Source organism: Muscardinus avellanarius (assembly GCF_963383645.1).
Source record: "Muscardinus avellanarius genome assembly, chromosome: 7".
Classification (NCBI taxonomy): Eukaryota; Metazoa; Chordata; class Mammalia; order Rodentia; family Gliridae; genus Muscardinus; species Muscardinus avellanarius.
In genome coordinates this window covers 15,491,369-15,503,993 of record NC_137793.1, presented here as the reverse complement: position 1 = coordinate 15,503,993, position 12,625 = coordinate 15,491,369, and the positions used below count along the sequence as shown (strand labels likewise).

At 41.2% G+C, this 12,625-nt stretch overlaps 1 protein-coding gene across 1 annotated transcript in view; it reads right to left on the bottom strand.

The window, feature by feature from the left end:
- The window catches only part of HMMR (hyaluronan mediated motility receptor), a gene marked incomplete at both ends in the record, with an annotated part of 50,800 nt that overhangs the window by 10,366 nt on the left and 27,809 nt on the right, over positions 1-12,625 (bottom strand). The window contains one exon of the mRNA XM_080698631.1: positions 10,167-10,329. Within this exon, the coding sequence (XP_080554757.1) occupies positions 10,167-10,329 (163 nt within the window). The remainder of the gene's footprint in view (positions 1-10,166; positions 10,330-12,625) is intronic.

The window sequence follows — 12,625 nt, the reverse complement described above, 5'->3', positions numbered from 1 at the left end:
ACAAGCCTGCACCACCATGCCCGGCTGAAATTTCTAATTTCTAAAGGTAGAAATTTGAGATGTGTGGGAAAGGATACTAAGGGTATGGAAAAATGATGGAAGTGAGGTAGGATAGAAGAAATAAAATATTAGGCAGAAAAGAGACAAATTGGAAAGGAAAGAAAAATACTTTTAAAATTGTAAAGTTTATCATCTCTAACTCCACCCTCTAGGTTGTGTTATGCTTTAGGCAGAAGGCTCTTTGAGCCCACAATCCTAATCCCCAAGGGCCCTTTCTGCACCTGAAATTCCTGAGATACTTAATAAACAAAGGACTCTTCAGGTAGGACAAAGGTCCAACACCACCCAGGAACCAGAGGATAAGGAGAAAGTCCATACTTCACTGTTCAACCCCATCCACCCTCTTCACAGGGTTTTATTTTTCTTTCTTTCTTTCTTTCTTTCTTTCTTTCTTTCTTTCTTTCTTTCTTTCTTTTTTTTTAGGTATTGTGTTGTATGCAAATTTAGCTAGAAATGAGAGTCTCGAGAGTCCAAGGGAATGTGCCAATTGAAGCCTTTATTAGCTGGCCAGCAGTGGTACCCTCAGCCTAGAAATCTAATTGCAGGGGCGTGCCGACTGGGCGGGGTTAGGGGTTTATAAGGGAGAAAACCACAAGGGGATGAGCCATCTATTAAGCAAGCAGGTTCTGCAGAAGCAGAAATTTTTGGTTAGCTTATCTAGTATGCAAGGTTCTGCAGTTCTGGCAGGTGCTGGGTGAGGCCTGGGCTCCACCCAAGGTCAAACTTTTGGGAGGAATTCTTTAGTTTAGCACAAATTACAGTAATTTCAGGTGAGGAGACAGGCCCCTGTGATTACAAGTGTGGCCTATTATCTAAGAAAGAACACACCTTACAGAGTGTGGATAATGAAGTTTCTAAATTTTAGAACTATATTTTTTTCTTCTTTCCAGTTTCCCACCTTTTTCCTTTTGCCATTACATTTGAACCCAGGGAGCATTCTACCTCTGCCTACCCTCTACCCCAGCCCTATTTTAATTTTTTTTTTTTTTTTTTTTTGTGGTACTGGGGTTCCTGGAAATCCTTATACCTTCGGGTTACACTCCCAGACCTATTTTTTTTTTTTTGTATATGTTTTTTATTTGGAAACAGGGTCTCTTAAGCCAGCAAGGCTGGATACGAACCAGCCTGATCCTCCTGTCTCTGCCTCCCAAGCATGGGATTACAAGCATGCACCACCACGCCTGGCTATTCTTTATTTTTGAAACAAGGTCTCACCAAGTTGAGGCAAGCCTAGCTAAGTAGTTGAGGAACCTGGGATCCTCCTGTCTCAGCCTCCCAAGTGCTGGGATTACAAGCATGAGCCACTATGCTCATGGAATTTTATAAAAGAACTCAAGTCACAAAGACTCTCTTGATGGAATTCCCCCTCAAATCTCTTTCCTAAATAATGCCTCTTTTTCTTTACCAGCGTATGCTGACATTCTTTTCTGCAGCATATGTCCAAAAGTTATCATGATACAGCCAAATTGTGGCTTGGAAAGTTAGTGGTTTACATTTTGATTAGATAAGTGAAACAGTAATAAAACTTGACCCACAGTGAGTGATTTGAAAATGCTGGTCCTGCCTTGGTTTTTTTTTTTTTTTTTTTTTTTTTTTTGGTGGTATTGGGGGTGGAACCCAGAGGCTTTCTACCTCCGGGCTATACTCCCACACCTTTTTTATATTTTATTTGGAAACAGGGTCTCACTAAGTTGCTGAGAGCCTCACTAAGTAGCTGAGGCTGGCTTAGATCCTGAGCCATCCTCCTGTCTCTGCCTCCCAAGCGTGGGGATTACAAGGGTGTGCCACCACACCCGGCTGCCTGCCTTGGTTTAATGCAGTGAAAGGAACTGAGGGGCTGAGGAGGACTGAAATGTTGCAGTGGGGGCATTGCTTAAGACATGCTCACTCACACCAGGAAGTAAAGACATACTTTTCACCAATAGTTTGAGAAATGAGTAGTATCTGTGCTATTTAGTATAGTATTCTGTTGTGACAAAAGAGCTGGGAAGATTAACTTAAAGAAAGATTGATTTTGGCTCATTGTTTAAGTGCATGGTAGCTTGATCCCATGGTTTTGGGCCCGTGGGGAGTGCAGGTGTGAAACAGATGCTCATGTCATATGAGATCTTCCTTCCCAGCAGAACTATCTGCTCCAAGTTCACGCCCCCAAAGACCTTCCATTAGGCACCACCTCTGTTTCCACCACTTCCAAATAGCACCACAGGACCAAGGGGAGCAAGCATTCAATAAGTGACCTTTTGGGGACATTTAAGTTCCAAATCACAACAGTATGCCATTATCTTTTTTTTTTTTTTTTTTTTTTGTGGGTCTGGGGATGGAACCCAGGGGCATTTGACCTCCGAGCTACACCCCCTGCCCTATTTTTTATTCTTTATTTTAAAACTGGGTCTCACTGAGTTGCAGAATGTACCAGTATTGGGAATGGCCTAGGAAAATTTGAGAAAGCTATGATTATTAGTATATTTCAAAAATTGGGTGAGGGGCAAATCTGTGCAAGGACTTGGTTTCTGCCTAAAAGCAGGCAACTATTCCAATGTAAATTAACCTAGCTAAAAGCAATTAACCAGTCAATAGGAGAGAACTAGGCCTTTATCTAAAGACATCTACATGATTGGATAAGCTAGCTAAGATGGTAGGAGGGGTCGAACTTCAAGAAAGTAGATACCTCCCCACACCTTATTGGGGGAGGTACCTTACAGAGTAAGGGGAGGTACCTTACAGGGACGGTTCACTAGTTAGGATTACGTGAACAAGATGGAGGTCATGGGTATAAAAGTCTGGTGCAAGCCGGGTGTGGTGGCGCACGTTTGTAATCCCAGCATTCAGGAGGCTGAGACCGGAGGATTGTGGTTCGCGAGTAGCCTCAGCTACTTAGTGAGGCCCTCTTCAACGCAGTGAGACCTGGTTTCAAAATAAAGAAAAAAAAAATAGGGCAGGGGGTGTAGCTCGGAGGCCGAATGCCCCTGGGTTCCATCTCCAGACCCGCAAAAAAAAAAAAAAAAAAAAAAAAAAAAATCTGGTCCACATGTAATCCCTTTGGTGTATTCATTTCGAGTCACCCCTCCATGCCAGTCTGGTATGGAGCTGTATTTCTATCTTTCTAATAAACTTCTTTAAATCTTCAGCAACTGTCCAAGCTATGCATATTTATTCTTAGCTTAGGACAAGAACCCGCGGTAATTTTCTGTTTTTGGTCATTTTGGATTATGTTATGGGTTGGGGGAAAGTGTGTCTGGGACCCTAGCAGGGTTCCTGGGGAACAGTTTCCCAAACCATATTCTCCCAATCAGTAACAAGAGGGCCTCACTAAGTAGTTGAGGCTGTTCGCAAACTGCGATCCTCCAGGTCGCAGCCTCCCAAATGCTGGGATAACAAGAGTGTGCCACCACACCCAGCTTCCCATTATCTTTTGTAGAGTTTTATGATCTATCTTCTCTATAGGCCAGACCTCACAATTTGAGAACTGCAGTCACTGAACCTATGTGCAATTTGAATAAGAAGAGCCCGGGATGGTGGTGGCAAAATGATGGGAACCAATCACCAAAGGTGATGCACTGTGCTTTGCACGTGGGGAGCAGGTCCACAGGAACAATCAGAATCGTCTGCCTTGCACAATCTATGGCTTTTATAGTTGGTCATGATTTTCCCATAAGTGTAATAAACAGAAAGTCTATTAATTTCTTTTTTTTTTTGCAGGTCTGGGGATGGAACCCAGGGCATTCGACCTCCGGGCTACATCCCCTGTCCTATTTTTTTTTATTCTTTATTTTGGAACCGGGTCTCACTGAATTGCAGAGGGCGTCACTAAGTAGCTGAGACTGTTCACGAATTGTGATCCTCTGGTCTCAGCCTCCCGAATGCTGGGATTACAAGAGTGCGCCACCACACCCGGCTGAAAGTCTATTAGTTTCTTGTGTAATCTGTATAAACAAAAAAGTTCTATGTCAAATGAAAAAAAAAACAACAAAAAAGAGAATCATGGTCCCGGAATCAATTCTCACCTTTGAGCCAGTGTATAGAAACTCCTCGCTGGGCGTGGTGGTGCACACTTGTAATCCCAGTGCTTGGGTGCTGAGACAGGAGGATCCCACAGGTTCGAAGCCAGCCTAGGCTACTTAGTAAGGCTCTCAGCAACTTAGTGAGACCCTGTTTCCAAATAAATATAAAATAGGTTTGGGTGTAGAGCCCAGAGGTAGAAAGCCTCTGGGTTCCACCCCTAGTACCACACAGACAAAAAATTATAGAGAAACTCCTGAATGAAGGGGAGGCTGGATTCCTTAATGAATTCCAGTACACTCCTAAATATCTGTACTTTTAGTCTTTCCATCCCTTTCCAGAAGGACCTATACCTTTTTTACCAGGGTAAGTGTACATGAGGGAAAAGGGAATAATCAAACCTTTTTGGCCAGGTGTGGTGGCGCACGCATGTAATCCCTGCGCTTGGGAGGCTGAGACAGGAGGATCGTGCAGGTTCGAAGCCAGCCTCAGCTACTTAGTGAGGCTCTCAGTAACTTAGTGAGACCCTGTTTCCAAATAAATTATAGGTCTGGGAGTATAGCCCGGAGATAGAAAACCTCTGGGTTCCACCCCCAGTACCACCAAAAAAAAAAAAATAAATAAATAAAAAAAAATAAAAAAAATAAAACCTTTTTGGACTACAGGACATCAGCTTTATACTGACACTAATTCCAAGAGAATGAGCATGTCAGTGAAGCCTAATGGACAGAGTGGAGTCTAATGAGGATCAGGTGGTCAACAGAACATTAGTGTAAGCCCATTTCCCAGTGGACTCCTGACACCCTCTGTTGCTATTTTCCCATGCCTGGAATTCATGATTAAATGGTATACTAAGCATCTGGCAGAATCCTCACATTGCTTCTCTGACCTGTGAAGACTATTATGGGAATGGCCAAGTAGAAGCCACTAACACTACTTCCATCCAGGAAAATTCTAAATCAAAAGCAATACAGATGCACCCCAACTTATTAAGGGTTGCATCCTGATCAATTTGACATAAGTTGAAAATATAACTCAAAGATGCATTTAATACACAATGGTCCTTTTCTGGGACAACCACAAATAGCAGTGGCAAAAGGAAGTCCCTCCAATGGGCAGAATATCGAGCGCTTTACCTGGCTATCCATTTTGATATTACATTAGCTTGTCTAAAAGCATTCTTGAACCATCTGAGTTTATAGGACAAATTATCTATTCTCTACAATTCCTCCAAAGTTAATCAAAGAGCAACATTTTAGTCTGGACTAAAGTTATACCCTGACACAGCACTTGTCCTGGGGAGTCAGAGCTCACTGAGGAGAGGTTCCTGGTCTTGGCTCACTGGCAGGGGTGATCAGGGAGTGTGCTCATTGGTGCCCAGATCAGAAACACGCTCTACGCTGGGTCCTGTCATTCGGATTGGCAGGCCCCTTTGCTCATGCCCATCACGGAGCTGGGCATGAGTGACAGTGGGTTGTAAATCTTTTTATCCTTTTCTAGAATAAAATGAAAGATTTCTAGAACTATAAAAGAAAAGAAAAAAACCCCAAATAATAAGAGATAACATTTTAAAATTCAACCATATATTAAGATTCAAAAATAGCTGGGTGTGGTGGCGCACGCTTGTAATCCCAGCATTTGAGAGGCTGAGACTGGAGGACTGTTGTTCGCAGACAGCCTCAGTACTTAGTGAGGCCCTCCACAACTCAGTGAGACCCTGTTTCAAAATTAAGAATAAAAAAAACTGGGTAGGGGGCATAGCTCAGAGGTCAAATGCCTCTGGGTTCCATCCCTAGACCCACAAAAAAAAAAAAAAAGAAAATTCAAAAATTATTTATTAGGAAAATTGATTCTATATCTTCTCCAATGGTCCATTCACATTATAAAATAGATGGCTTACAAAAACACAATTGAAAATCAGATATATCAGGGGGAGAATTAATACTTTTTAGACAGTACAATTTGTTATGCTGGGGACAAGATGTGGTGGGAGCGCAGACACAATAAATACATTTTAAATAGAAGAACTAATGTAATTACATAAAATGAACTTATGAGTGAATGACTTACTATATAATTTTATTTCATATTAAACAAATACTAATCAAAGGTTAAACAGGCATGGAGATAAATTCTCTAAAATGGTTACAAGCAGTTTCTCAATGAAGGTTTATTGGCCAAAATAAAGAATTTAATTTAGAACTGGGATGGTACCTAGGAATCTATAAATTATTAAATAACTTTAATAAAAACTAATGAGGTTACTATGCAGTTAAGCCTGATCTTAGTTCTAATTTGAACTGGACAAATGGATGGAGGAGGGTAAGACATAGATAATGAACATTATTAGTAAATCAAAGCAGAGGCACAAACAAGCGAAGGTATTTTAGCCTTTCATTATAACCTGAAAAAGATTAGAAAAGGACCTCCAGAATTAAGCTAAAAAATCTTGGAGGTTAGAACCTTGAAAATGAGGTTATATGAAATGTTGACTTGATGGGGCTCACGGAAAGCTGGAAAGTCAGTTAGAAGGTATGGAGTGAGCGGATTAAGTACTAAAGAGCTAATAACAGAAAAGGAAATATGAAATATTTTGGTAAAACATTTTTCAACTTCCTCTCATATATCTAAGGATAGGCAATTAAAATTAAATACATAATAAAATAGTCATCATAAACATAATATCAACAATAGTAATAATAAGAATAAAATAATCTATCTTCAATGGGATTTTCAGAGGTTTACTTGCATGATTCTTGACTCTGTGAAGGAGCTCAGTAGCAGTTTGAATTGCCTGGAAAGATCATTAAAAAGTTATGTTAGTGTTTTTAAGTTAAAATAAATTCTTCAAGCACTATAAATGAAGAAAATCCTCCTATCTTCTTGAAAGCAAATGAAACAATAATTACATTTTGTAACAGTATTGGGGATGGAACCCAGGGGCATTCTATCTCTGAGCTACACCCCCAGCCTTACTTTTTTTATTCTTTATTTTAAAACAGGGTCTTGCCAGGCGTGGTGGTGCACGCTTGTAATCCCAGCATTCGGGAGGCTGAGATCAAAGAATTGTGGTTCGCGGACAGCCTCAGCTACTTAGTGAGGCTCTTTGCAACTCAGTGAGACCCGGTTTCAAAATAAAGAATAAAAAAAGTAGGGCAGAGGGTGTAGCTCAGAGGTCAAATGCCCCTGGGTTCCATCCCCAGACCTGCAAAAACAAAACAAAACAAAACAAAACAAAACAACAACAACAACAATAAAAAAATAAAACAGGGTCTCACTGAGTTGCAAAGGGCCTCACTAAGTAGCTGAGTCTGTCTGTGAACCACGATCCTCCTGTCTCAGTCTCCTAAATGCTCAGATTACAAGTGTGTGCCACCACGCCTGGCTAATAATTACATCTGTAGGAAACAATTTTGTTTATATTTCTTTATTCACTATTTCCACCAATTTGGATTTATTGCAAAAGATACAAAGACTCAATCAAGAAAGGGAAAATTTACTTATCTAACACTACAAATTAGAAAATTATTAAGGCAAGATGTGGTAGTGCCTGTAATCCTAGTACCTGGGAGACTGAAACAAGAGGATTAAAGGTAAGGCCAGTCTCAGCAAAATAACAATATCCCTTAGCTAGATTCTAGTTCAAAATAGGAAAGGGCTGGGATGGGGGAGAAGCAGGTAGGTCAGAGATGGCCTCAATTCCCAGCACATTAAAAACACCCCCCCCCAAAAAAAAACCCTAAAAAACCCACGAAAAACTGGGTGGGTGGTACATGCTTGTAATTCCAGTACTTGGGAGGTTTAAGGCCAGCCTCAGCTGCTTAGTGAGGCCCTCAGCAATTTAGTGAGACCCTTTTTTAAAATAAAGAATATCCAGGCGTGGTGGCGCACACTTGTAATCCCCGTGCTTGGGAGGCGGAGACGGAGGATCCCACAGGTTCAAAGCCAGCCATGCTGGTTTATGAGACCCTGTTTCCAAAAAATAAAAAGGTATAAAATAGGTCTGGGAGTGTAGCCCGGAGGTAGAAGGGCTTCCAGGAATCCCAGTACCAAAAAAAAAAAGAATAAGAAATAGGCTGGGGGCGTGGCTCAGAGGTAGAATGCCCTGTGTTCTACCTCCAGTACTGCAAAAACAAAAACAAAAACAAAAAACCCCCAATAACAACAACAACAACAACAACAACAACAACAACAACAACATCAACAACTGCCAAGACATCCTGCTGCCTCGGCATCTATGTGTTGAGACCCCACTCCACATAGCCAATTGGCGGACAAGCCCTGAGAAGGAGGTGTCGTCTCTGGCCAAAGTACCCCCCACTTTTAGATACCCTTCATGACTATTATTTTCTTGGTAATGATTCCTCTTAACACTCTATATGAATTGCTCCGGTGATGCGAGATCAGGACTATAAAAAGAAATTGAGTCCGTGAAAATAAATTCTCTAATAATTTGTCTAAACGTCCTTAGCTCTGCTCAATAGTAATGAAAAAACTGGCCAGAACTCAGATGCTGTGATAAGCATTCCAGCTCAGACCCTCACTCTTATCACTAACTCAGGTTAAGCCATTAACTAGCTCAGTTCAAGGTAACCCTGTTTACCCTTGAGACCCTGCCTAGAAACTTTGGGTGTGACTTCAAAGCAATTTGACTGATAAACAGCTTAGTTGCCAAAATAAAATAGAGCCAAGGAGAAAGACTGTCGACCTTTACGCCCAGTATGAGCGTTCCTGAGACAGGGAGAATGCCGTTCCTGAGACAGGGAGAATGCCGCATGGCTAGAAATGAAAATGACAAAATAAAGGACAGATATTCTAAATATATATGTATGAAGGAAAGGAAATACCGTAAGAGTAAGAAAGCACTTTTGCATGAAGAAGAGCTTATCATAAGAATGTCCCAACTGGGAAAGAAAGGAATTAGAAAGTTAGAAGCAGGTTGCAGAGGGCTTGTGACAGGGAAATGGATTATTAAAGATGGATAGACTTTTAATAGGCTTGTTGTCTAAAGAAGAGTGTTCAGCAGTTAAGGAAATACATCTGACAGTTAAATCCAAGAACTTCATGGTGTTATTTGTGGTGTCTTATTTGCCAAGCTGTGTTGTGAGTTTTTGTAAGCTTTCAGACTTCAGAAGGCAAAGCGGATGAGATCTGAGAGACTCCTATCGCATCTCCCTGGACCGCCACATCTCCCCATGCTTGTCATATGGATATAGATGGAAACTTCAAAAAAGAAAGCAAAAGAAGATTCCATGAGAAGGCGTATTCTCCAAGCCCTGGGCCTTGGGCGTGCCTGTATTGCCTTTGGAATTTACCCTTGGACCTGCCCTGCTGCTGCAATATCAAAGATCCGGAGCTTATCTCCTAAATGCTGGACTAGTCATTTACTTTGTTTTTATGTAATTCACTATTGTTTTGCTGTGATTGCCCCCCTTCCCTTTCTTTTTTCTCCTATTATTAATCTCACTGGTGAAGGGTATAAATTTTTCGGGGTTTTTGTAATAAAGTGTCATTGGCTCCAGAAGCCTTTGTCCACCTCAGATTCTTTCCAAAGCGCCGTACCTAAAAACTTAAGGAATTCATAAAGGGGAAAGAATCGCTGCAAATAAGTTTCTGCAGAACTCCACCTGCCTTTTGCCCCATCTTTCTGAGGATTTGACCGGGAGCTGACAATAACGACCCAACTAAGATTAGTCGGCAACAAACAACAACAACAACCAAACAAAAGAAAAAGATATAAGGACCCCAAAGACATTTAGGCTAAAATGCCAAGTATTCTATATGAGAAATAACTGAGGCAGGGGTGCAGGAAAGAGCAAAATAAGTAAATAAATAAACAACCCAAAACCAAAACAAACAGACAAAATTAGACAAGGCTTTAAGGAAAATCAGTTTGATGGGGTTTGAAGGACAGGGGCAATCTGGATAAATAGGAAAAAAAAGAGTAGGAAAGGAGGAAGAAAAGACATATATATCAATCTCAGGAAGGATTTCTTTTATGTCAGAAAGTATCAACAAACTTTCACAGTTCATAAAGAGAAGTTGCTACGCATGGTGAATGCAAAGCCAAAGGAAGATGACAGCTCTGTACACGATTTATTTCTTACCTTCTTTTAATGGAGTTTTCAGGGCAAAATTTTCTTTACTTTCATGATGAAAAGCCTTTGAAGGATCAAAGCGTTTGATGCCCAGCACTCTATTCAATTCTTCCTGAAGTTTTCTCTCACTTTGTTTTTTCTTAGCGAGCTGAGACTGGAGTTTTGATACCTCCTATGTGGTGTAAGGACAATGAACAATGACTTAAAGGTCGCGTTGGTGAAATGCATTGCCAGTTTTGCAGACAAATTCCAAACTCACTTAAATAACAAACCTAAAGGCAAAAATCACCACTATCTGCACTTCAAGTCTGAATGATAAAATGACTTTGAACTGCTATGACAAAGGAGATAAAGTCTTTTATATAAACCTTCTTGCTTCTCTACAAGTACAAAGGTATTTTTCTGATAAAAGTTCAACTCAAAAGAAAGAGCTGAAACTAACTTCTGGCAGGACAACAGGAAAGCTCTACTTAACCTGCTTCCTCTCGTAAAACTAAAACCACTATTAAAAAAAGTCAGCCAGTTGGCCTCTGAAGGTGGTGCTGAGGGCAAAATAGCAAATGAAGAAACATCTATTCAAAAAGATCTGTGAGAATTTTTGGGAACCTAAGTCTGGCATTTTAACCCAAACGGCTCTCTCCTCCCCTCAGCTTGCTAAGGCAAACTCCATGCCTGCTCTGGCTGTGAGCATGAGACTTCCTTTCCTCTCAATCTGCAGTTGGAGTTTGCAGTTTCTCATCTCACCCACAGCTCCCTGTTGCTGAGGTTACGTCCTAATGCTCCCCATCGCTGGTGGTACTTGGGCTCTACCCCGGGCACAAGCTGTTGAAATGATGGGATGTGGATCATTCGTGCCCTGGCTCCTGAGGTGATGACGCCAGGCCAAGAGAGGGAAGCTCAGAGACCCTGAGGCTATTCTTCATCCCCTTTGCCTGCAAGTCCACTGAGGGAGAGATGGCACTCAGAGAGACCGGCCAATGTCCCCAATATCAGCTCCCAAATCCTAGCTTAGAGATTGTCTACGGGAAAGACGGGTCATAAAATAGATCCTAGTTACTTCCCAAAAGAACTGACTTCACTTGCAAGAGATTTTACAGAAGCTGAAGCCTAAGGGTGATCTAAGAGAAGTGATGGTTGTGGTAAAAATGAAATGGGAAGAGATTCAAGGAGCAAGACAAATGGTAGGCAGGCTGGTTTATCAAGCACTGACCTCAAATATAACCCCCTACACACGAACCAAAATTGGTTAGATTATTTTGAGCAGTTTACACCTGAATGTACTGTTGAAAATAGAACAATAAGCTAACTACTAGTAGAGTTAACGGCCACGTGTTGTGAGAGAAAGGGAAGAAGACAGTCCTACTAAATCATGAATCATCGCAGAGCGATTGCAAGCAACATCAGAGGCACAGCGATGATGCTAGGTGAGGGTGGTTGTACTAGTCAGTTTTTTGTCACTGAGACAAAATACCTGAGAAAAATCAGGAGATAGGGGGAAACATTTTGGTTCACAGTGTGAGATGTTTTGTTCCATGCTTGCCTGGACACATTGTTTCTGAGCCAGTGATAAGAGAATAGCACCAATGGACTTCATGCTGGCCAGGAACCAAGAGAGAGAGGAAGGAGTTGGATGTCTACACCCCTTCCAGGGCACATTCCCAAAGAACTCACTTTCTTCTGCTAGGTGCCACATCCTGAAGGTCCCTCCATCTCCCACTAGTGCTATGAGCTGGTGAGCAAGCCTTCAACAAATGGGCCTTTGGGAGCTGAAAATTTTATTTTTGCAATACGGAGGATAGAACCCAGGAACATTCTATCTCTGAACTACATCCCTATTTTTTTATTCTTTATTTTGAAACAGGGTCTCACTGAGTTGTAAAGGGCCTCACTAAGTAGTAGCTGAGGCTGTCCGTGAACTGCGATCCTCCTGTCTCAGCCTCCCAAATGCTGGAATTACAAGTATAGGCCACCACGCCCAGCTGGGAGCTGGAGATATTTAAGATTCAAACCATTGAAGAGGTGATGGCAGAATGGACTTCACTAACAAAATTACGTCACTTACTAATCAAGCAGTCAAATAATAACAAGCCCAGAAAAGGAGTACAGTACCCTACATTATATTATCTAAAATATTCACTTCCTGACAAACAATAAAAAGGTATGCAAAATAAATCAGAAAGAATAACCTATATACAAGGAAGAAAAGCAAGCCGGAAAAACTGCTTGTGAGAGTAATCGGATGTTGGATTTGTCAAAAGACTCAAAGTTGCCATTGTAAAAATGAGGAAGGAAGAGAGGATATTACTAGTAAACTTAGAAAAATTAAGGGGATTAGAGTGGAATAATACGAACAACTGTATACCAACACATTGAGTAACACAGATGAAATGGACAAATTTATAGACGTAAAATTACTAACACTGAGTCAGTAAGAAATAGGCCATCCAAGCAGCCCTTAACAATTAAGG